The sequence below is a fragment of the Geospiza fortis genome, unplaced genomic scaffold (assembly GCF_000277835.1).
Source record: "Geospiza fortis unplaced genomic scaffold, GeoFor_1.0 scaffold206, whole genome shotgun sequence".
NCBI classification, from domain to species: Eukaryota; Metazoa; Chordata; class Aves; order Passeriformes; family Thraupidae; genus Geospiza; species Geospiza fortis.
In genome coordinates this window covers 4,001,858-4,027,126 of record NW_005054311.1, presented here as the reverse complement: position 1 = coordinate 4,027,126, position 25,269 = coordinate 4,001,858, and the positions used below count along the sequence as shown (strand labels likewise).

Below are 25,269 nucleotides of genomic sequence, written 5' to 3'. Positions count from 1 at the left end.
CACATTCTCCCTTAGAAAAGTGTAAAGCCCTGTATCCAGGGAAGCCATTGTGGAATAGTTTGTGTGTTGTAAATTCCTTCATGTTTCATCTAGCCAGTCTCATTGCTTTTTTATTATTTTTATTTTCATTTATGTTTAGGAAAGAAACAAAACAGAGAATTTCTTGATGAGTCTCAATTTGGAGTTCATATCAGCCTCTAGCATCTTGTGAATTAAAATAGGCAGGCACATTGTTGCTCTGAAGTGTATGAAAAGACTTTGGAAAGATTACATATTAAAAAATCTAAGATTGGTTTCTTCTTCATTACAGAGTCCTAATGCGTCTCATTGATGATTTTTTGCTGCTTACGCCACACTTAATGAAGGCAAGAACTTTTCTAAGGTATGCTGTTAGAGACATAGTCTGCAAAGTAGTAAGCATTGTCTTTTATGTAGTTATTTTTCATCTTTATGCACATAGGTGTATTTGTTTTATGAGTTAGCAATCAAGGCCTATTTTGGAGTCCTTGGTAGTAGCCTGTGCTTGGGAAAAATCCTAAAACTGCATTCTTGGTAGCCAGGTAACAATCTGTTGCAATTCACATTGTGGGCAATTCCTGCTAAAGTTTGAATTAGGGACCTACCTACTAACCTTCGTGGAGCTTCAAGCAAAAATTAGTGTTGCAGCCTAACCAAAGCAGCTGACAGTTGTCTTTGAAAACCATTTTCCCTCAAATTTTTTAAGATGCCTTATTTACATTCTCAAAATGTTTTTATTGGGAACTCATGCTGCTGTTTTCTGTTTCCCAGGAAAGAAGGCAGCTCTGGTCCAGTCCAATATTGCTAAGAATTTTCTAATCATTAACATTCCATGATGAGTATCTGAAGATACCAATAGCATGGTAGTATGCAGTTCACACTGAAGTTTTAAAACAGTAATTATTTTCAGAATTATTTTCAAAATTCTTTTCAGTAATTCTTTTCAGAAATACCTTTTCTTTAAAAATTGAATCCCAGAAGCTCCTGGTTACTGCAGATAGGAGTGTACAGTCAGTCCTAGGGGAGTTCTGCTGATCAGTTTAAAGGATCCAAGGGATAGGTCTTGAAGAAAAGCTTAGCATCTGCAGTGTTGTCAGTTGCATCATGCTTTTCAGTAGTCACAAAGATGCAGCTCTGTTGTGAGCTTGAAAGGTGATGGAGCAATTAGTTAAGTACAGTTTGAAATATAAATTGTATGAAATAGTGGTAGTGTGTTTTGAAGGCTTCATTTATCCTCATTTCCTTATCAGAACAGAAAGCAATTTCTAGGGATCTGTGGGTTTACAGATAAATCAAACTAACAAGCTTCAAGCTATTAATCTCTTATAACATCTTTTCAGCACAATGTCACTTGAGTAGCAGTGCAGATATTGTCCTTCTTGCCCTTTGAAGTTGTCTGCATCTTTGTTCTAGATCAACTTCTGTACCAGCTGTGTTGATTTTCTGTAGAGAAGTAGCCTTTTCTCTGAGAGATTTCCACAGCTGTTTACAGATCAGATCCTATGAGCTCTCTCTCACAAATGGGGTAGAGCCAGGTTTTCCTAATGTATTATTAGAACTGGGGGACTCAGTACATTAGTTTTGAGGAGACTGCATTAAGACTATGACTCTCCAAGAAAAAGAGCCTACCTCTTCCTCTCTTTAAAGCCTGCACATAAGTACATTGCCAAGTAAGACGAACTGCTTCTTGTCCATGACACTGCTGATCCAGTATGTGGCAGGTAATCAGCAGGCATTCTGGCAGTGAAAACATTCTTAGGGAAAATGTTCCCCTTCAAGACTTTTCATCAGATAAGTGAGGTTCCTGTTATATGGATTCTCCTTGGTTTTGTTAACTTCCAAAAACAGGAACTTGTCATCTTTTTCCAGTGATTTTTATTTCAGAGGTTTCTGTGAGTGTGGTTCATACAGCTTGTCTCAAGTGTTGCATGGCTGATGTGCTTAATTTGCATTAATCTGTAAAATTTTTTCTCCGTTATCATCAAGTTTGTTTATATATTTATTTGCCTCCAATGTCTTCCCTTTCTTTATTTCTAGCTGTGTTCCTTAACCTGAAGAGTTAGCTGTGATTCCCTTCGTTCTTTGATTTCTGCCCTTTTGTTCAAGATTTTCTGTCTTGCAGCATGGTGCCAATTTTTGTCTGCTTTGCTGGGGGGGGCTTAGCCTAACTGTTGATATCTGTTTTAGGACTCTAGCAACAGGTATTCCTGAGTACGGCCTTTTAATAAACCCAAATAAGACAGTGGTGAATTTTCCTGTTGATGATATCCCAGGATGTTCCAAATTTAAACAGCTGCCAGATTGTCGTTTGATCCCATGGTGTGGTTTGTTATTAGATATAAAAACACTTGAGGTTTACTGCGATTACTCCAGGTAAATAGAGTTGTGCACTCCAGTGGGAGAAGCATAAGGGTGTGTTGGGAATCGTGTAGTTAAATTAATTGCAATTAATTGGGATTAATTTGGTATAGACTACAGGGACTGGCAATCCTTTCAACATGAGAGGTGTTCCCTCTGGTACACTTCAGATGGAAAGAATGTGTGGGGAAGGGAACTTCTCTTTAAACTAGCAACCTTGACCATTGACAGAAAACAGTCTGAAGTGGCATAGAACTCCAGACAGGATAATAATGTATCCTACTGAAAAGTTCTGTAGACCCTGAGCTACAGATATTTTCTAAAGATCAAAAAGAAAGAACAGTTTAAACTCAAGGATGAAGCAATATTGCTTCATTAGCTTCATTATAGACCATTTTTAGTATAAACAGCCCTTAAGCATTTAAGTGGAAAATTAGGAGGAAATTTTCCACCAATAGGGTGGTAAAGTTCCTCAGTAGTCTTCCTAAACAGAAAATCTTGGTCACTTTAGGAAAGGAATTTACATGACATGGTTTCCCATAGCAAAGGACCATACTCAACAGCCAAAGAGATTTATTCACTAGCTGAGTTCTTGAAAGAAAAAGTTTATGTTGAAAAGGATATTGATGCTACTGATCTGGGAGACACTAATCAGAATCATAAAATCATAGAATTGTTTATGCTGGAAAAAACCTTTAAGATCAAGTCTAACTATTAATCCAGCACTGCCAAGCCCAGAGTTTTTGTTTCAAGGCTTTGCTTTTGATATGCTTGACTTAGGTAGATGGAACATTAGGATTGTTCCAGTAACTAAGGTGGCTTCAAGCCTAAGCTCTTGCATTGCATGGATCATAGATATAGATAAGATAATTGTCACTGGAGTAATTGATAATGTTCTGGCTAGACAATGTGTTTAAAAATACATTTAGTTTGTTTTTGAGATTATCAGTCTAGCTTTTTTTAGCAGGCTGAATTTTTCAGCCCTGAGATATTGAAGTCAGCCCTTAGCTAAATACCCTTAATGCCACAGAGCCCAGTCTCTTTCAACATTGAATTTAATTATGGTCATCTTTTAGCTACTGGTTCATTGATTAGCAGGAAATCTCTGTAACATGGGAAGTCAAATGAGGCTTACTTTACAGAATTTAATTTAGTCTGTTAGCCCATAGAGTTTAACTACTTTTTTTACTTTTTTTTTCTAGTTACACCTGTACTTCTATCAGATCAAGTCTTTCCTTCAATTCAAGTATAACAGCTGGGAAAAACATGAAATACAAACTGAGTGCAGTCCTCAAACTGAAATGTCATAGTTTATTTCTTGATTTACAGGTGGGAGTATGAAAATGGATGTTTGGCAGTATACTGATTAGTGATGAAGAGCATTAAAACTGCTTTGAGTTCTAACATAAAAGTTTATTTTGAGAGGAAATCCACATAATCTGGAAATGTTGACATCAAATAAAGTGTAGGGTTCCAGAACTGATCCTTCACAACATTGTTAGCTTAGTTGCATAAAAGAAATCTTTTAAGTTTCGCATAAAATGTTTTTTGTCTAGATCTTCAACAAATCCATTATGACATTAAAATATTCTTATAGCTCTGTTTCTGTTCTGTTCTAGATCAACAGCCTTAGAACAGTTCTCATTAACATCTACAAGATATTTTTACTCCAGGCTTACAGGTGGGTCACTGTCTTCTGAAGTTAGTGTCAATATTTCATTACTCTTTCTTGACACATGGAGGAGCTATGAATCAGAAAACAAGTGTGCCATGTAGGTCTGCAGTGTGTGTGTGTATATATATATATATGTATTTTTATATATATATGTATAATGTGTATATATATATATGTATAATATGTGCAGTCGTAAATGTCAGTAGGTAGGTCAAGTTATTCTTGTTTCAACACTGTTCTTAAGTAATACTGTTAAGTTTAGGATACAGGAATATATTTGATGTGTGTGTTCAAGTGATACTTTGCCAAATGAATTTTCAGTGTCTTGGTTTTGACAGCTGACCTCAAGGTAACCTGTCTGTTTTGATTCAGGAGTATGATAAGAAGCCTAATTAACCATTTTATATTTAGATTAGTTAAATATTAGGCAGTTTATATTTAGAACTTTGTATCTGTTAAAGTCATACAGAACTTTGACCAGTATAACTCCAGGTAAAGAGAGGTTTCATTCTACAAAGTTAATTGTAGTTTCTTATTGCTGATAACGTTTTAGTTTCTCCTTAGCTGGTAATACCTTGGTATTTGTGATTTTGGCTTGATCAGTAGAGGAAGTGAATGTTTTAAACAAAGATAAGGGAAAGAAATCAAAACTGATAAGCAAATTGGAAGAAAATGCTAAATTATGTAAATTGAAAACTTGGAATGATTGGCAGCAGCAAGTAATTGGGTTTTTATTGTTTTAACACAAAAATGTGCAAGAAGTTCTTCACTGTTCACAGAAATCAGATGTTGTTCTTTTGCTATGCTCACACTTGTTATGAAGGGACATTTTGGTTTTGTTCTTACATTCATCTTGGTCCACATTCAAGCTGTGTTCTTTGTCCAAGAAGTGTAATTGGGTTTGTCTGGTACAGCACTGATGTGTCCAGCTCTTAAACTTTTGGCTTGTGGTTGATTTAAGATTTTTCTCTGTTAGATATGATCGCATAGAATGTTACCATAAAATCAAACAGAAGTAACCAACAGTGGCCTTTGTATGTTATGTAAAAGACTGTCCACTGTGATAACTGTATGTCAGGTTAATTCAGCCAAAGACATGTAATGCAGCATGGTACTTAGGTCTATCCTTTATATATATGAAATTGTCACTGGTTTTTAAGTGATTACTGGGTTAATTTAATAAACAAGTTTGTACATTGTTGATTAATTGAAAATCAACATTGTAATCGGCTATATTCAGCATAAGCAGGATTATAATGCCAGAGTCTGAAGGTAAAAAATAGTCAGCAGTTTCAAAATATTTTCAAACAGGTGTAAGGAAGTATACAATACAAATAACATCTGAAGAGTTGACTTCCAGATAGGCAAAGGAGTGAGTGTCCTGGGCTGTGAAATCATTTGGAAGTCTGTTTTCTTGCATACCTGAACAGAATTTTTTGTGGGGTTTTGCCTTGTTTTTCTTCCTCTCACTGTCTCTTGTGACTGTTCTCTGGTGGCATAGTCTGTGATATGGAATTGGTGACAATGGGTAGTTTAGTTTTCCCTGCTCATAACGCAGTTATGCTGTCCTCAGAGGAGAAGTCTGTTACCAAGGCAGATGGCTTCAAGATCTTCTTTCAGCTTAAAATTTAGAAACAAGCATCATTTGCGTTTGACATTCCAGGCATGTGTATATATGGGAGAGGTGTCATGCAGTAGCAGCGTTGATACAGCTAAAGACTGTTGTGTGCATTTACATGCTGTATAGTGCCTAAGCTATGTAGTCATAGTTTCACTTGAAATTGCAAATTACTTTTTATTAAATAGGCTGTTTTTGTGAACAGGTTCCATGCCTGTGTTCTCCAGTTTCCATTCAGCCAGCAAGTTAGAAAAAATCCTGATTTCTTCCTAAGGATTATCTCTCAGACTGCATCATGCTGCTATGCTATCCTGAAAACAATAAATGCAGGTATAGGATGTTCATGGCAATGAAGTAGTGGGTTTGGATTTGTTTGGGGTTTTTTAGACAGATAGAACATCTTGAATGTGCAGTCCAATGGTGTAATTTTGGGATAAAGATCAGGAATTAATATTGAGAAATGCATAGTAAGAATCACAGTGCATTTTTCTTCTCAAACTCAGTTTTCTGAATATTGTGTTTCAAGCACTAATTTCTTAGTTTTCTGCTGATGCACAAGACTTCACTGACTGCGCAGGTTTCTAATAAAAAATCCTGGGGTGATTTTATAGAAAGAGAAGAGCGACCAGATATACTTCTTAATGCTCATCATTTTCAGTTACATTATTTTCCTTTTCTATCCTAGGGATTGCTAAAGATAACAAGGGTGTATCTGGCATATTCCCTATTCAGGTAGCAGAATGGCTCTGCTACCATGCCTTCACTGTCAAACTGTTAAATCACAAAGCTGTTTACAAATGTCTGCTTACATCCTTAAAAGTCTGTAAGTATTCAGCTATTTTTACAGTTTTGTCTGTGGTTCATTGTAATTAAACTTAGAAACTAATGAATTTTTAAAGTTTTCTAATCCTAAAATGTTGTTCTCAGATGTACATTAATGATCTTTCTGATTTTATTCAAATTTACTAAGTATAAGTAGGCAGATTAAAATGTTTTCCAGCACTGCATTTTCTAGAGCCTCTCACAGGACAGTTGATGCTTGGCACTCAGCAAGCTTGTACATTTCAGAAGGCTTAATAAGACTGTGTTAGTCATGTATGTATTGTCAGCAGGTTTAACTAAATGAAATACAAACGCTCAAGCTTCTATTTAAAAAAATGTAGATTAACTGGCAACTAAACAAGCTCCTCCCACAATTTAAACTTTTACCCAAAAAAGTGCCGCCAGAGTCACTTGGAAACAGAAGCACTGGCTCCACTGCATGTGTATTCTTGCAGAGTTGTGGTGTTGGTGTTTCTCTGACACTTCAGTTTGGTGAAAGATGCTGAGTGTGTCCCTGGCCCCTGAGGAGCTCTTTCCTTAAACAGTTGTGCAGTCTGCCTGCAGGCCAGCCCCAGAAATAATAGAATTTTCAGTTTTGAGACACTAGAAGTGGACAGCAAGAGGTTTTCCTGAAGCAGCCAGTGCTGTTGATGAATTTAGCTGCGGTGATGGCCAGACTCTGTAATTTGCATTCTGAATGAGTCATTGCTTGGTCAGTTTTGTTATACAAGACCAAGAGATTCCCAGGTCTCATTCCAGAGTAACACCTATTTGATTTGAAATATATCATAAGCTTCCTTTGTTAGCTGCACTGAGGTCCAGTGCCCCATAAAGAAAGCAGCTCTTCTTTTGGAAGAAAGCGTTTCCTTCCCATATCGAAGGCTTGCAGTACCGCCTGAGTGCAGAGTCTGAGTTTTGGTGGTGCAGTGTGAATGTATCAAGATGACACTTACACTTCCACAGGAAACAAACTGATGGTTGGGATCTTGCTAGCCACATTCTTGAGAGCTACGGACTTCCTGTATGGAGCAGAATTCCAACAGCCTTTCCCAGAGGAACTTCTTCTCTGAGTTACTCACTGACACCAAAACCAGAGGCCCCAAGTCTGCTCACTGCTCCTGAGAAACCAGGGCAGGGCTGCTTGCTTCACTTGGATGGGACAGGGACTGAAGAACTAAGCAGAGAATGCAGTTGATACAACCAGTAGGACAGTGGCTTCTCTGGGAGCTGCCTCACTTCTCTAAGATCCATATAGGGCACAGCTAGGTTTTCATCTCTAATGCTGAAGGTTTTGCTGTTGGGATCCTAGACTGGCAGACCACAATCTAAGCCAAAGGTCCTCCATCCTTCTCTGTGCATGCTTTGCTGTTTAATCTGACAGTACTTCCACGGTGGAGGCCCAGCCCCAGGCACCTTTACTGCTCAGCAGAATTTCACCTGCCATGGCTGTGTGCATCAGCCGTAAGAGTGGTCTCTGCTGTCCACAAAGTCACACCACCACAGATGCCAGGGAAAATGGGCTGGGAAGTAGAGGTGAAGTTCTCCTAGTTTGAATAGCAATTGTCACTGGGTTCCTTCTGCTGTACCCATAGAACTGCCTAACTTGCCTAACTGCAGTACTGACCTGAAACTTGCATGTGGTCCAGGCCTAACACTGTGCACAGTTTCTTCCCCAGGAAGAGAAAGCTGACCACCTGTCAGGTGGCTTCTCTGGCAGTGAGAATTGCCCTTTGGAAAGGGAATAACCTTTCTTCCTAAATTCCTGGTGAAGCCTATTAATGTTGTACTTCCTGAGTATTGTGGAGGTGAAGCAGGGAAAGTCCAAAGGTCTGTAGAAAGTCAGTGGTGGCGTTCTCTTGAAAAGAGTAATTTTCAGCTATTCTTTCATAAATCTTACCTTCTCTGAGGCAGAATCTGTTCTTCACATCCACAGTGTTAAGACAATCCACTTTTCTTATCTACAGAGTCCAGTTTCTTTTGGAAATATCTGAGACTTCAGGTACTCTATTGAGAGATCAAGGATTCAGAAATCTTTGCTTAACAGCTGCCTGAACAATTAGCAGGCTGTGATTTGTGACTTTACTATGAAACTTTTAAGATGGAAACTTTCACTGTGATTGGTTGACAGATCACTGGGGTCCAAGTAATTCAAATGGTATCTCTCCATTTGCTTATAACCTGCTTAAAATCTTACCTGTACTTGCACTAGCCTTGTTCCACCTGTGCAGCAAGGTTTGATACAATAATTGGTGGCGCTGTACAAAGACATCTTATGGTGACAAGTCACGTGCATACCCTTGGTGTGAACGGGCATCATTATCTCTGTATCCCCACGGTCTCTGGTCGTAGGTGAAGGCTGTTTTTCAGTCCCTGATTGTACATGGTGTTTGTATTTGTGTTTTCTTCTGAATTTGGTACTATACTAAGTGTCCCAATCCTTTAGGCATACACTGAAATCTAACAGAGATATTGATAGTTTTCTATGCAGTTACAAGTCAGTTTTGTTTGCCCTGCACGAGACCTAGTCCTGGGCAATGTTACTGAAATCAGAACATCATCTTGTAGAGAAGGTTACTAGAGAGCTAAGCATTATGTAGAGATGTCAGAGCTAATTCTAAACATGGTATTTTTAGTTTTGTCTTCTGGAAATCAGGTAGCATGTGTGGATGTTAGTAGTCATGACAGGGATGGGATCCTGGAAGTTTGCTCACTATCTCTACATGCTGCAGTAATCTCTAGCACAGAGATAAACAAGGCTGGTAAAAACCCCTAGGTCAACTTAACAGCTGCAATTCCTGTTGTCATTTTGGAGTTTGTATTGGCTGTATAAAACATATTACCTCTGTAAGATTACGTTGTTGACAGGACTTGATATAAATATGGTTTTCTCTTGTGTCCCTGCACGTGCCTTTCTATTACTCTCCATAGGAATCTAAATCAAGCTCATAGGTTTTGGGGAGGAGATTCTCCCCACTATTGCCAAACCTATTAAATGTCAATGTCAGGGGCTTGTCATGAGTTGTCATTCTTCAGAGTTAAATACTTAAAACAGAGTTATTGTTTAACATCCCTCCGGTTATTACCAGTGGGGAAAGGAGCAAGAGTCTTTCCTTATCATGATAAGATATAAATACATCATCTGTCTCCTTTGCAGATACAGGGCAAATGTTTATTGAGTACTTCTGGCTTTCTGCATCATTGACAATTTTGCTGACTCTGTTTAGTGACAGACTTAAACTGTTGCTAGGATCTTACATGTTCTTCCTAATCTGTAAAAAGTCCTTTTTGCTGTCTGTATTTTTATTGATGGGATGTTCAGTCTTTCAAAGTAACTGTGGTTTAACAGAAGGCCTTATTTGGTGGGTAAAGTTGTTGAACAAATGGGCTTATACTTTTCAAAATGTAATGACGTTTTCAAATCTGAAAAAAAGGCACAAAAACAAAGTAGGAGGAATTTGCTCCTTGATTTTCTTTGTTAATATTTTCACACGCAGTTTTGAACCTTTTTATTTGTTAGTCTGATTTAAGTGTGGAAGAACCATAGCATATTTTATTATAGCTTTTTTTCTCCCCATAATTCAGGTGTTGCAGCTTTTTAGTTGGTTTTAGCTAGTATTGATTTCATTGCTTCATTAGCATTTTCCCTAAACCAGAATGAATAGTTATTTGCAGTTGTAATGAATTGTTTCTGATGTTTTGGTAGGTAAGAGGAAGCTAATCAGGAGGATCCCAGAGGATACTGTGGCACTACTGCAGGCAGTGACAGAGCCGTCTCTTTGTCAAGATTTCAAAGCTATCCTGGACTAACTGATTGTGGTTTATTTCATAATTTTCTCAGGTTTGAAAATAAATACTGTGTCTTTAGGTGACTTCTCTGTAGTTTATTTTGGCAGAATGGGCCAAAAGCAAGTTCACCCAGAAGTTTTATGTGTCTGTTTCTCAGGACATAAAAAGAGCAGACAATTTTGTTAATACCTTCCTGTTCGGGTTTTTTTGTTTGTGGGGGTCTTTTTTGTAAATTCACAGGCTGTTTGAAGTAATTTATGTTCCATGATTCTTATCTTCTTGATGAAGGAATCATTAAACTATGTTTTGTACAAAATTGTTAACTTTCTTGTTTCAATGAGTTGTCTTGAAGGGCTGTTTTTTACTTCTCTGTTCCAGCCAATTTTGTAATGAATTGGCTGGTTAATTACAATAACACATATTTGTTTCCAAGGCCTTTATTTTATAGTAATCTTTAATATGCTGGTTTATGTCACAAAAAAGCAGTTACCTGCACAGGGCAAATGCATTTCATGGCAAGATGTAGAGGCTAGAAATTTTATGCTTTACAGATCACAAATAATATATGTCAAAATTTCACTGTCCAAGCTGATTATTTTTGGTGTATGTTTTATTTATTTTGAATACTTAGTGATACTTTTAATACAGTGTTGTACAGAATGATACTGGTGCATTTATACCTACAAAACAAAAGTTCTTGATTAGATAATATACCAAGTATATTTCTTTTCTATTTGTATATCTTTGGCTCTCCAAAACCAGTTTTTTTACAAGGACATATAGTGGTAGAAAAAGGGAGAGGGGCTTTAAACTGGGAGTTGGTTTACGTTCAGTATAAGGAAGAAATTCTTTACTGTGATGGTGTTGAGGTTGCCCAGAGAAGTAATGGTTGCTTCATCCCTGGCAAATCCCCACCACACAGGGACTGGTGGTTGAATTGCAGTATTGCAGTCTGTCCTTTAACATCATAACTCAGTTCAAAACGTGCAGTCAGTCATACAGGCTTGGGCTTTTTCTGTCTGTGAAGTGGCACTCTTAAAATACATTCTAAAAAAGTCACAGAGCAATTGCTCCTACTAGAGATGAAGAACAACATTCTTGCTCTCCAGCCAGTAGCTCAAACATTTAAACACCCCCATGCCCCTCAGTGGTCTGAGTGATACTGGATGAGGGAGCACTATCGGGAACAACATTGCATAAGAAAGGCCTGGCAGTGCAGAAAGCTTTATTTTATGGGATCGTGTGGCAGGAAGAGACAGCAAGATGCTCCAGCATGAAGAAAGGAGGGAATGTAAACTTCACCAATGGCTTGGATTAGCCCATCTTTCTCTGTGAGAATATAAACTTATGATGTGGTCTCAGCTGAAGGTGTTAGTTTGTAAAAATGAAAACAGGGTAATGGTTACAATTCTCCGAGCTGACGTTTGAGCCTTTCCCAACAATTACTGTCTGAGTCATCAGTTTTAAAGAGTAGCTGTTTGTAAACAGATACAAATACAGTGTAGAATTCACAAGAGAAGATTATTTCATTAAAAATATCCTTCCCCCAAAAAGGCAAGGGAAAGTAAAGTAAAACTGGTATGTGTTTTAATAAGTGGAGAATTTGGAGATTTGAAGAAGAGCTGGCAGTCTGTACTGGAAACTTGAAGTTGCTACTGTGGCTTATGATAATTGAAAAGAAAACACTATGAGTATATGCGTAAGGAATAGATTAACCATGTCAGAGGCATACAGTTTTTTGCTCTAAAAATAGCTGTTTATAATGTTGGGAAGGTAGAAGTATTCCATAAAGCTATTCTACCACAAAACTGTTCTAAAAGAAATAGTGTGATCCATTGTGGTGGTAAAATATATTCTACTTAATTGGTAGCAAGGCGGTGCGTTAAACAGCAACTGCTGACAGGAAACGTTTGGGTAGAGTGAATAACTTGAATCTAGAAATATTAAATGAATTACCTCAGGAGCGTTCTGAATCTGTAATGTGGATTTTCAACAATCATTGTACAGCTGGGAAAATTTCAAAATCTTTGAGTTGTGGTGAGGGTTAAGGTCTCAGTATTTAAGAGAAGGTGAGTAGAGGGATTGAGAGCTAAACCACTGAAGGTAACTCCCTGTGCTGCATGCATTGCAAACTATTCCAGAAGTTGAGCTTGCTGGAGGGTTTAAATGGGATGGGAGAGAAAGAGGGCTGAACATTGTTTTCAGTGTGTCTACAGAGCTGTAAGGAAGGAATTCAACAGAAGCCCCTCTAGGGGAGATCACAGTATGTTGGATGCATCCATCAAACAAGTCCTTTTCTCCACTGTTTTCTTTTGGGGAGGAAATATGGACTGGGAATCCCAGGTTGAGGTAGGTGTCAAATTTCACAATGTAGGAAACTCCTCTGTGTTCCGGAAGGATTGTGCTTTTCTTTCTGCATCTGTTTTCTGTTTATTGTATTATGATAATTTGGATGTGTCCTTATTTATAGTGCTGTTCCAATGCTCCTTCTGAGCCTTTTTCCTTTAATAGGCAATTGATCTCTTGTTTTAGGGTTGTGGATTCTGGCTAAGGCTGAACATCACCATAGCTGTGTTTGTGTCTTTTACTGATTTACCCCCAAAGAACCCAGGTGGTTCTTGCAGCCTAGACAATTCTAGAAAAGTCTAGTCTGTCGGAACATTGAGTTCGCAGCAGGGTATTGGAGCAAAGAAGATTTGATGGAATATGGAGATAAAATATTGGGAAAAGAGTGAGCAGAAGGTGTTTGCATACACATGATCCCTCAAGTAACGCAGTCGAGCTATTCAGGAGAAAAATGTACCTATAGGATATCATCTTATTCTTCATGAATAAGAAGGGGAACCTGTAGCACTAAATTTTTTGGAATAAGGCTACAGTTTTGGAATTTTGGTAGAGGTAACATCAGAAGTGCACTGACAACAGAAAAGCAGTGTTCATGCAAGAGTTGCTCAACACATTTTTCTACATGCCTACTTGAGCTAAACAGTAACTTCAGCTTGTGTTTCCCAGCTATCATTTGTAGTTAGTGGAGCTGAAAATTGTCCTCCCCGAGTCTTGTCCTGGGTTGAACTGCATGTCCGGTGATCCATAAAGTCTTCCTTCTGCTGAATGGAAGGGACAGCTCAAAAGTCAAGTCTGGATACCGTGACAGTGACGCAAGATGGATTCATAGATTTAAAAGTCTTTTAGATCTAGATTAATTATTTTCTCAGCTTCTCTCTGTATTAGTTGGATGTACTTTTGTTTAAGAACAGAACTCTGACTACTTAAACCTGCTGCATATAGTTGCCTGTAGGATTTTAATGAACATTTAGCTATCTGTAGTCAGAAATGTGAATATAAAACGTATGCTTTAGTTAGTTAAAAATTCTTATTTATGTATTTACAGCTTTATAACCTTAATCCTTTCTCTTCCTTGACTCAGTTACTCAGCCTGAAGGCATTGTCATATTTTATCCTCACTTACTTTCTCAATATTTTTTCAGAGGCTGCCAATTCCTTAAGTATTGTGATAAGAGGAATCCTCATCTCCCAGCACTACAGAATGGCAAGGATCTGCAGCCAAGTATAGGAAATCCTGTTTTTCAGTAAACATTAATGTTGTTGTCATGTCCTGTAAGGTTGCAGCTCCCTGAAAGGCTGCTATACATCTGCATTTTTGTTATGCTATTCGGCTATTGTGTTTAGTATGAGAAATAAAGGGGAAAAAATGGGGACTTTTTTTTTTTACTTTTTTTAGTGTTTTCCACTACAATAAATTCCGGAATCTGCTAAGATAAGGTATTTGTGCAGAATTAATTGCTCAAATTTACTTAACATTCTTTTATCTGCTGATGCTTTATCTTTGCTCCTTGCAATGCTTGAGAATATGAAATAACCACAAAATGACTGCTTTTTAAGTGTGTATAGGGATTTACAAAAATTAGAATGTACTGGTAAAGAGCACTCCTTATTCTTGGAAGGCTCCCATTCTGCATCTCCTGGAGCAGAGGGGCAGGGCAGTGAATGAAACTGTACATGCTTGTGTTCCAATTTTTGTTGCTGATCCTTGGGAACTGACCAGTGTTTTAAAAGTAAAGAAAGAAGCCAGCCACAATACTTAACAGGCTTTCCAAGTCCAATTTCGTTCTGGAGAGATACATGAAGCTGAAAAATTGGTTGAAATTGAAGGAAACACAGCAGCATTGTTTACAGAGTGTAGTGATTGCTGTAATCATATGAACTGTGTATCCCAGGCTGGTTGGATGATACTAAATGACAGCTAATAATGTGTAACAAAGGCTGTCTTATTTTTGCTTACAGACAGGTACAATGCATGTTTATTCTTTTGGATGAGAAAAGTTGCTGTTAGCCCCCTGACAGGAGGAGACTTCTGGTGGTACAAGGCTTGGCTCCTTGCTCCTGCGCTTTTGTTTGACCAGGTGGAAGAGCGCTACCAGAGGTACGCACACGCAAGGAAGGGCAGCTAACAGCGCACAAATGGCCTGTACCCAAGGTGGATAAACTTTCTCCTCTTTCGTGGGGAAGCCTTCCTGTGGAGATAAAAAAAGCAAGCAAAAGAAATAATTTGTAGGTCACTTAGATTTTGCTATGATTTCTGTTTTTATTTTCTTACGCTGTTTTAGTAAGGATAGCAAGTTTTACTCTGTCTACAGTAGCAGTCAGTGGCTGTGTCCTCTGCAAACCCTTCTTGTGGGTCTAGAGACAGCTGTAAATGTTTTACACTTTCAAAGATGTATAGCTGGAATTGTGACACATTCCTAGGGATATGGGGATTGCCCCAAGTGTTATCAAATCTTCACCCTCTCTTGGTTAAACTGTGTTCATTCTTCTTGTACTCAAAGCTTAACTGGTTTCAGCAATTACTGAGTATATTCTTTGTCAAATAGGGAAGTTGTATATCAGAGATTTTGAGGGAATGATGATTTCTGCAAGTCTGTGGCTATGAGTTTTATTTGGGATGATAGGTACTTGATGGCATTTGGGGATGACACTGCTGCTGTGTAATCCTCATATAGTTTTGGAACAGAATCAATCTTCAAACCCCCACACAAGGTTGTATTTGAGAGGGGTCAGAGAAACTGCTATTGATGTGTAACAGTGACATCCAGATGAAAGGTTCTCAGCATAGTCATGTCTTTGTTGCTGAATTAACCAACACTGTAGTCAGACCACTGCCTGCATGTCTGCCTGTCTAAAGTACACATTCATATATCTACCAGAGCCCCAGTGATATTGGTAGCTCTCACTGAGAAATGCCTTCATCCCTGACGTTATGCAGCTGTAAAGCTCTGCTCAGGCATTTGTTCTACCTCTGAACCCCCTGTGGGTATGGAATGTCTGTGACATGTTTCACTTCAACACTTCTGGGCATTGCACACATCCATAAGAAATACGGAGCACGGAATAAGCAGGACACCTCAAGAGGAGACATGTTCTAGTATGTGTAACCTCTTTGCACACTGGAGCCTTCTCATTCTGAGCACTACATGATTTCAAGCTATTTTCAATGGGTCAGCAGTAGATAACAATAATATTAAAGGATCTTGTAAGGGAGGAAAATAGATAATTCTTCCTTTAAGTGCTGAAAATATTTGAGCACGTACATATTTAGGGTTCCAGGCTGTGTAGCTTGGTGGCTTCTGCATCTGCAGAGTAACAAAGGCCATGAAGACAATTAGCAGGAGCAGAGGGCTAATAAACCTCCATGTGATCTGCCAGAAGAGATTGAGTTTTCTTCCGGTCATCCATTCCACATCTTCACTGAACCTTGTAAAAGAGGGCATGTTTATGATGATGTCAGAGCTAGATTGGTAACAGTTTCCCTGTTTTATAGCTTCCTGTAAGTTGGAAACACAGAGCACAGCGCTGTAAATCTTTTCTATTCCACTCCATTCTTTAATAAGACACTGCTTGCTTGAGTAAATAATAATATATCATCCAAATAGGTCTTTATTGAGGCATACCAGAGATGAATGACCAATTTACATTGTCAGTTAATTACCTGAGCATGTAGTATAAGGTTTCTAAGCTTAAATAAGTGATGATAATATTGCAGCAGTATTCAGATATTTAAAGTAAAAAGACAAAATTGCCAAGGGAATGAACAGCATGCTAGGAAAATGTCTCAGTTACCAGCACCAAATCAAATCAGGTCAGGGTCAAAGTTACTGCAACTTGAGCTGCATTTATATCTTAGAAGAAAAAAATTCCATCTCTTCCCAACATACCTTTTAATTTTATAGATGTACACAGCTCCAATCACTTCAAAAAAAGCGATGACTAGAAGAGGCACTGAACCTGCATATCTGTCAAAAATGTCAATCCAGTAACTCCCTGAACCCAGTGTAAAACACAGAGCAATGAGGAAGCTAATTAGACATATTATACCTGAGGAAAAAAAGATATCTTTGTTACTGGAGTACTGAACTTGGTAGGTGTATTTTTGTTCTAAATTGCTGTTCTTTTTCTAATAATTTTTATTGTCTCCCTCTCCGTGGGGTTACAACAAGCTGTTTTCTCATTAGAGGAGCTAATACCACTTCCCAAACTCAATTTTTCCCTGTGTGTGGGCCAAGAGCACTGCTGTTGCAGGAGGAATGCATTCATGTGACTCAGAGCATCCTTCAGTTGTTCATACTTCTTCCATCAGACAGCCTGGGCTGTGCTGTGAGCCACTGTTAGTTTTTGACTGCTGGAGTGAGTTTCAGGTGCCTCATTTCCATGCAGCCATAGGCCTAAACTGCAGGCAGGTGCCACCTTGGAAGTGTAAGGACTCCCTGGATTTCTGTCCCCATTTCCTCAAAGAGCCCAGAGCTACAAATGTGTGTGTTATGTTCCAGCATGTGTCATTTGGATTTCAGCACGCTTCTGTACACCTATTTTTCCCTTTAGTCAAGATTTAGATTTGAGGTAATTGAGAGAAAAAGTGGGAAGGACAGGAGCGAATAAAGGTATTGCTGGATGTAGACATGGGCTACAACTCAGTTTGTACGTCTGTCTAATGTGTTGCTAATTGCTTCTAACTCTGAGATGGCCTTTGGTTCAATTCTGTAAAATATTGGCTCCAGGCTCTTTTTAATTTTTAAAAGTTCACCATTGGAAAATAAATTTAAAAATAATACTGTTAACTCATCAAGTTGGGAATAAATTTGTTTTTACATGAAAAATTGTAAAATTAGGAATACAATTTAGATGCCACAGGAAGACTCTACAAAAGGCACGACAGCAATATTTCCCATAAGAATTTAAAAAAGCACATTGCAGAAATATTAATCTATTAGTTGCAACTACCATAGATTTTTCTGGACCAATTTCATAGTAGGATCTCTCAGACTCTCATTGAGTCTGGTTCTTAAGGAGTAGGTTTGTTCAATAACCATGGCTGGTTGAAAAGATTCCAGTTTTGGTGCCAGAACAGGATCACACACCTTCATTCCTCATTTTTCAAGTGGTAATTTTCTACTCTGACATGTTCACAGTAAATGTGAATGTGCAGCAGCACAAATCTGGGTGAAATAGATGTGAGTGACCTCTCTTACAGTGGTAAGTTCAAGTGCAGGTGGTTATAGCAGACCAGCTGATGTCACTGGGTGCCTTAAAGTGATTTGTATCAGTGCCAAAGGCTTAAGGGAAGGCAAGGCTCTTCCTGATGACTGCAACAGCTCAGAGTGGACTGGACTCCAGGAATAGCAATTTAACAAGCTTTCTCAGACTGGAACAGCTTAATTTGCAAACTAAGAAAAGAAAATGGCCAAGGCAATATAATATTGCCACTTGACAGCTTCTGCCATAACTACTACCTCATCTCTCTGCTTATCTTCTGCAAACACAATCCACTGCCCTTACTTACACTGTGACATTCAGCTAAATTAATACTAAAAATTATTAATTCCTCTTTGATATTAATTAAGCAGTTAATAGTTTGTGCATCTATAAGGAAGTCACCTTCTTTGAACAAAGCAAATACCTTACCAGATAATAGCTCTTTAGGCGCTGATTTAGGTATAATTTGAAGTTCTAGAAGAGGCGTGAAGACACCCTCAATGTTTCCAAACATCGAAGAAAGTCCCAAGCTGAACAACATGATGAAAAACAGGATGGCCCAGGCTTGGGAGCCTGGCATGAGTATGATAGCTTGAGTGAAAACAATGAAAGCCAAGCCAGTTCCTGAGACGCTCTGCAGCATTCACAAACAGATAAAAATACACATTGCAATGTCATTTCTTATGCATAAAGTAATTGTAACACACTGCTGTCCTTTTCTGGAGTCAAGGTTGCTGGTTGCCCTGTGCCCTCTGTGGCAGCCAGCAGTTGAGAAAATGGGCAGTGGGGAGTTTAATTTTAAGTGTTCTAGGGATATCTAGACAATCATAGAGCAGAATTTTAGCCTGCACAGAGAGATGCGTTCAGAGTAAAGTAGATTGGAGAGTTGTAATTGTAATAGAAATTATTTTGCTAATACCATCTTAAATGTTCTTTTTAAAATCTATGATGTAGGTTCTTCTGGGAAAAATAGGTGTAAATAAGGATATGATTATCACTCTTAACACCAAGAGAATTCATTAATCATTGGTCACAAAACCCCCTATAATGGCCAAGGCATTATAGAAGAAAAGACCAATAGGGAAAAAGCCAATTTCAATCAAATTTCTTTTGATTTAGTCTCCCAAGGACAAGGATATTCAAATCTAAGCATTGAAAAATGCTAATGTTGTTATAACTTGGAAGTAAAATATTTCAAACTGTAAATCAGAAATGGATGCCATCAGAAGAAGTGAGACAAAAGAAACTGACTTGTACCAGGGCTGGAATGTTGTCTTTGGACTTCTCCATCATGTGAGTAAAATAGGCTAGTTTACCATTATTTTATGTTAGGGCTGTCGTGCATTAGCACACACTGACTGTGCCAGGCAGGATCCTTGGAGCAAGTGGAATGAGGTATGACAAGAAAACAGACAAGAAACATCTGTTTTAGTGGTAGGGGAAATGTTATAGGAAGGTTGGAAAATAAGGAGAGGCTCATGATGTACTTTGGTGGTGAACAGTGTACATTATAATGGATTTTTTGATACTTTCCTAAATACAGATTTAGGAAATTCCCATTCAGCATTCTTTTTCTATAATCTTTCATCTAGATGTGTTCCCCCATTGTGCCTTTTTCTGCAAACCAAACTAGGACTGAATCTAGTGTCTATGGTAGACTTCTGGTGGGAGCACCCTGGAAGATCAGTTTTGTGGCAATAATGTGTAGTTTTGTTGCCATAACAGACAGCTATACATTCAGACTATCCTACAGCAGTATTGTTATTTCAAATGTTGAAAGATTGATTTGTTGCATGATTATGTGTAATATATCATTGCAGGCAGAACAGAATACATGTACTTACAAGAAAAAGGAAGATACCAATCCTTCTATGTAACTTTGTTTCAGGATTACCTGTTGTAATTATGTTATTACATACCTGATCAAGAAATTCTTGAAGATCACAGCTTTTCAGTTTGAGTCCAGCAATTTTTTCTGGATATGATGAATTCAAAAAACTAATCCAGGATGTATAGTTATGTCGCATGATGCTTTCTTCTGGAAGATCAAACTCATTGATGATATTGATAATGTTCCTGCCAGAGAAGCCAACATATTTAAACTTTAGTTTAAAAGTTTGCAGATGATATGGCTGGAAATGCTATGCTGTGTATTCAGATGCTACTCCAAAGTTGTGTTTACTTTCTGTGCTGCTATTTACAATATAAAGGAAAATATTAATTGACAGCTTATATATAAAATAGTAGAAAATACTCAGACTATTTAATGTTGTCTCAGACAGAAACTCTGAGTACTTTGTGCAGATTCAGTCTCTAAATCATTTTTGTTTTATCAGGTCTCCAGACCATTTCTACTACTTGTGTTTAATAAGTTAGTGAAATAAATTTCTAGTGAAATACAAAAAAGGAGGAGATTTTTACTACTTCTAAGGCTATCCTGAGAGTAAGGTGCAAACCTTGATGCACTACTTGAAATGGGTTGTTCTGCAATTTGTCTTTATTCTTACAAATTATCATCCTTGACTCAGTCCCATGGTACTTTATATTTTTACATTAAACTTCTCTATACAGATGCTCTTCCTTTGTAATGAAAATAAATTCTCTAAATACAAGTCTTTCAAATAACACATTATCACATTATCTATTTAGGCACTGAAACCACAGTATAACTTTGGGAACACAGCTTTCTCACCTGTCCAAGCAGTCCCAATAGGCTGTGGTTGCTTTAAACCCCAAAACAGAAAAGACTGGGATGGAAGCGTAGAGGGATGTCATGCTGTTCACAATTGCTACTGTCACAGCATCCTTTTCACAGTCATTTCTAGAGATAGCATTCAAGCAAGTGAAATGATTAAAAAAGGCAGATTTTCTTATCTGTAATGCAGTTATTTGTGCAAACATTTTTTTTTAAATTTCTTTTCTCCCTCCCTCCCCTTTCCCCTTCTGTTAGAAAATCTAGTGGGCCTTTTAGAAAGACTGCTACTTTTCTATAGATCCTTTAGAAAAATTAAGGAAAACATTTTGAAAATTTAAAGAAATTGCATAAAGTGCAGCAAGAATTCAACCAGCTAATAAAGGTTGTGGTGCTACTCACTTTGTTGGATTGTAGCTCGCAAATGCAATAAGCCCTCCAAAAGCCAAAGAGAGAGAGAAGAAAATCTGTGTAGCTGCATCAAGCCATACACGGGGATTTTTTAAAGTGTTCAGCTGAAATAAGTGGAAGAAATGCATGTATTAGGCTTAAATTAAAATTTCTTTTTCTCTTGCAGTTCTCATAGCTCACCTGTTCTTTCAATTCTGGAATTTTGAGCTGTGTTGCCATCTATGAATACTATGAAAATGGGAATAGGTACTAAACAGGTCAGTAAAACAGGTGTTTATCATGGAGGCTATTTAAATGTGTGCAAGAATTATAGAATGTTTTTTACTGTACACTTTGTCTATCTGATGATAATGTGGTTCTAAGTGATAAAAACTAGGAATAGGGAATAGGGGAAATACAATAGGGAAAATACATTTTTCCTCAATTACTTTCTTTTTTTAAAAATTCACATACTTAACCTGAAGTTAAAGAGTATTGTCTTCCTAAAACTCTATATACAAATACTAAACCTTCACTGTTTTAAGACAGAAAGTGATTCTGTATCTTCCCATATTTGCTTAAAAAATAATTTAATAGAAGTGACTAAAAGCACAAGCAGGCAAGAAGAGAATAGTTATTAAGAGCAGCGTCTGCTCTTCAAAGTGCTGTGAAAACAGCAATAAAAGATAGAAGGTCAGCATAGGTAATACAAGACAAAAGGAGAAACTGACAAGTTTGAATTTTGTTGTAAAGGCAGTATGATACAGGAAGGTAAATTAAAAAGCAATGATTGGTGGATTACAGAGAACATTAAACAGTTTTAAATAGCTCCACTAAGGAGTCCTGATGTTGAAATCTATATAAAAGAAAGAGATAGAGCATGCACAAAATGTAAATGTGATCTATGAATATTACTTTCCTGCAGAAACTACAAAGTGGTGTGTTATGCCCTACCATGTGAATTGCTCTCTGATCCATCATCAAGGAGGGGGAGTAGAAGAATGTTTTGCTGAGAATGTTTTAAAAGCCAGATAGTTCCAAAGTAATGCTGAAGCTGTAGACTATTTCACTTTGTTTTGCAACAGTCTGAGTTAAATCTGCATCCCAGTCATGCAGGACAACTTGTGTGTTTTGTGTCTGTGCGCCTGTGCTTGTGATCCAAGCCCATGGCTAGGAACATATGTAGGAGTGAGAGGTAAGTATGCCAAAAGACCCTTCATAGCATTTTGGGTTTCTCTGAAGCTGGCCTGAGCTTGAAGAGCAAGAACAATGCATCCACGTCGGTGTGGATGGATTCAAGCAATGCCGTCACTGCAGGTGCTCTCTCCACAGGGAGGCCAGTGCTTTGGCCGCAGCAGAACCGGTGTCACCTCTTGTACAACACAACACAGCCAGCAGATTCATGGAACCATTGCTGGCTGAAGTGCTTCAGCAAAGACAAACCCTTCTAGAGGTTTGTTTTGAAAGATCATAGTCAAGCCCTCAAAGGCCAGAGTGCTCACTGGCAGCACCTTGTGCAGGTGCTGTTGCAGTGCAGATACTTGGCACTCACGTGGCTCTGTGGCCTTCACACTTTGATTAAGTGCTGCCAAGTCAGTTGATGCTGACAGATGCAACTCCTAAAAGTCTGGCTTTCTCACTGGGAACTTTGGCAAATGAGTGTGGAGATTGTTTACACTGGTACTAGTTGCAGTGCATTTATTGACTCTAAAAGATACCAATCAACCCCCAAACTTGAAAAGATAACGGGCAGGAAAGCATGCCATGACAATGTCATGATCTGGTCTTCAGCAAATTGTTGAAAGTGTTATTTTATATTTATATGGCATACAGGTTTTATAAGCATATGTTCAGAAATAAAAATGCGGATGCCAGAAACGTGGGTGAAGATATACAATCAGTGTTAATGAATGAACAGGGGAGTAAGGAGGAAAGGAAGTATAATTGCTCCCTCAAAAGTGGTAAGATGTTTGGATTCTTGAATATATGAAGCACGGACAGAAACTGAATTAAAAATTACTGGGGTCCCTGTGATGTGTAATTGTGCTGTAAAAACAGCTAATGGTTTTGTGAATTGAGGATTTGGGGGCCTGTGCTGCTTTTTTGTTTGTTTGGTTGGTTGGTTTTTTGTGGTGTTTTGTTGTTGTTGTTGTTGTTGTTTTGTTAAATAGCTGCTGAGTTCTGGGCACAGGCAACAGTTGCCCAACCAAGTTCTTGGAATTGTAAATTGCCAGAGAACCTCCAAATGTTTACAATCTCTAAAGTTCTTTCAAATGTGAAAGAGCCTGGAGAAGGAGACATTTGTATTCCTTAGGTGACACAGGTCTCCCCTGAAGCTGAACCATGCAGACTATTGCTGATGCATGATGGAATCTTGTTTCTTTGTTTCTGCTGCCTCTGGTTATTTATTTTCCAAAACCCTTTCCAAAAGTCTGTTCCAGCTCCTGTGTGGCTTCATCATTTTACAACTTCTGCTTTCCCCTCAGGTGTCACTTCAGGATACTTTTTTGTTTTCTTGGCATCTTCATTTTCCAAGTAACCAAGAATTTTGAGAAGGCGAGTGAATCATCAGATTCTCTATGCCTGAAAGTCATGAAAAGAAGTATTCATTATTTATTCTGAAATTAAGGGTGGAAAGTGTGTCAGATGACAAAAACCGATTATGTATTTTTGCATGAAAATAAAAACACAGCCTCTCATAATTAAAATCCATATGCATACTTTTATTATTTGTGGTACTTATTCATAAGAGCTAAAATACAAACTTGGAAAGTGAATAAACTTTTAAAAAATGTGGTTTAGAAAAACAAGTAAATTCAGTTAAGTGGTTATTATGTTGAAACTGGGTAAGATGGGACTTTTTGTGCTAGGTGTTACTTTCACAGGCTTTCACAAACAACGAGGTGTCACAGTCATGAGATAATGGATGTAACAGCTGTTACAGAGAAACTACAATTTCTGCTGCACTGCAGAGTTGGAAAGAAGTTGGAAAATATTGCTTCCAGTCAGGGAAGAATGTCAAGAAGGTTGATTTTATGTATTTTAAAAGCAAGCTGAAACAGAGAGTAGGTGATTTAATTCTTACTTTATTTTGCTAAAACTTTTTCTGCAAAAAGACAGGAAAGGAAGCAAACATTTGAGAAATATGCTTTACAGTTTTGTAAACTGATGGGGTCTGGGTGAGCGAAGTAAATCTCTGCCTAACAGCCCTCCTGTACAACTCACTTTGAGGCATCCCCTGTGGAGAAGTGTAAAAGAACAACCAGTGTTTGCTCACAGGGAGGGTGGGAATAGCCAAACAGCAAAGGCAATACTGGTGCTGCAGTTGTGGGGTAAGGGGACAAAGAGAGAAGGGCAGTGTTGAAGCTGTGTGCTTACTGTGCTTTTGAAGTCCTTGAAGTGCCACAACCCTGTGTAGCAATTGGAAGGTTAGTTTAACAAAGCCATCTGTCTTACACTAACTTTCTGTGCAATGGCAACGCTGATAGCAGGTATCACTTACCAGCCTGTTCCATCAGCTTTTCCACATTTGTAGGTAAGAACATCACCAAAACCATCTTCAGATAACTTTTCAAGGATGTCCCCAGGATCTGCTTCCTCAGACCAGCTAACCATCAGCTGCAGGCTCTCTGCAGGTGGATTTTCATTCTGACTTCTGTTGCCAGTGTACAAATCCATCCAGCTCTTTTACGATGATCTGCTCCTCCTCAGCACTGCAATACCTCCAGGCTTTGTGAGTACACACAAATCTAGTTTCCTGCATTCAGTTCAGGATCATTGCAAACTAAATTCCAGAAATGCCTGAGCTCTTCCAGAGAAACCTGACAGCCTAGCTGAGACCAACTGATGACAAGCCAAGGCGTGTTTTGTTTGTGTTGTCAAAGACATTGCACCAAGCTCTTGTAGTCCTGTCTGGCCCTTCAAAAATGTAAGTGAATATCCTGATCTTCTGTAAAAACCAAGCTTGTCCTTGAGCTCTGGCAGCATTTAGATGGGTGCCTGTGCCACTGGGCATGTAGAAAGAGGGATAAAACAGTCTCATGTGAGCTTTCTCTTGCACTTATCCCTTTCCAGCCAGGCATGTAAAGTATCTCTGAACTTCTTGGCTTATGTTTTCTTTAGTCTGCATTCTTGTTGTAGGAAAGGAAAGGAAAAATCCAGTGCTCCTGTGTTTGAAGCACTGCTGTGGCAGTGGAGGCAGCAGACGCTCGATAATGTGTCAGTGAGTGCTGCTTTTCCTCCTCTACACCCACCACTTCATGGAGCTTTTAGCCATGAAGGCAGAGTTGTGAGGAGCCTCTAGTGGATTGCAACCACTTAGTGGGACAGTTTGACTTTGCATTTGGGAATGCTGCCAAGGAC

General features: G+C 38.4%; 2 protein-coding genes across 2 annotated transcripts in view; one reads left to right on the top strand and one right to left on the bottom strand.

The window, feature by feature from the left end:
• Window positions 1–10,513, top strand: part of TERT (telomerase reverse transcriptase) — a 29,568-nt gene extending 19,055 nt beyond the window's left edge. Inside the window, exons 10-16 of the mRNA XM_031055639.1 lie at window positions 311–382; window positions 2,206–2,391; window positions 3,579–3,705; window positions 3,996–4,057; window positions 5,875–5,999; window positions 6,355–6,492; window positions 10,195–10,513. Of these exons, the coding sequence (XP_030911499.1) occupies window positions 311–382; window positions 2,206–2,391; window positions 3,579–3,705; window positions 3,996–4,057; window positions 5,875–5,999; window positions 6,355–6,492; window positions 10,195–10,298 (814 nt within the window). The 3' untranslated portion in view covers window positions 10,299–10,513. The remainder of the gene's footprint in view (window positions 1–310; window positions 383–2,205; window positions 2,392–3,578; window positions 3,706–3,995; window positions 4,058–5,874; window positions 6,000–6,354; window positions 6,493–10,194) is intronic.
• A 3,934-nt stretch (window positions 10,514–14,447) lies between these two features.
• Window positions 14,448–25,269, bottom strand: part of LOC102043942 (sodium-dependent neutral amino acid transporter B(0)AT3) — a 23,937-nt gene continuing 13,115 nt past the window's right edge. The window contains exons 6-12 of the mRNA XM_005419325.1: window positions 20,920–21,032; window positions 20,518–20,646; window positions 19,745–19,901; window positions 18,255–18,459; window positions 16,511–16,670; window positions 15,887–16,049; window positions 14,448–14,812 (exon numbers count right to left, since the gene is read on the bottom strand). Coding sequence (XP_005419382.1) covers window positions 14,600–14,812; window positions 15,887–16,049; window positions 16,511–16,670; window positions 18,255–18,459; window positions 19,745–19,901; window positions 20,518–20,646; window positions 20,920–21,032 — 1,140 coding nt within the window. The 3' untranslated portion in view covers window positions 14,448–14,599. The remainder of the gene's footprint in view (window positions 14,813–15,886; window positions 16,050–16,510; window positions 16,671–18,254; window positions 18,460–19,744; window positions 19,902–20,517; window positions 20,647–20,919; window positions 21,033–25,269) is intronic.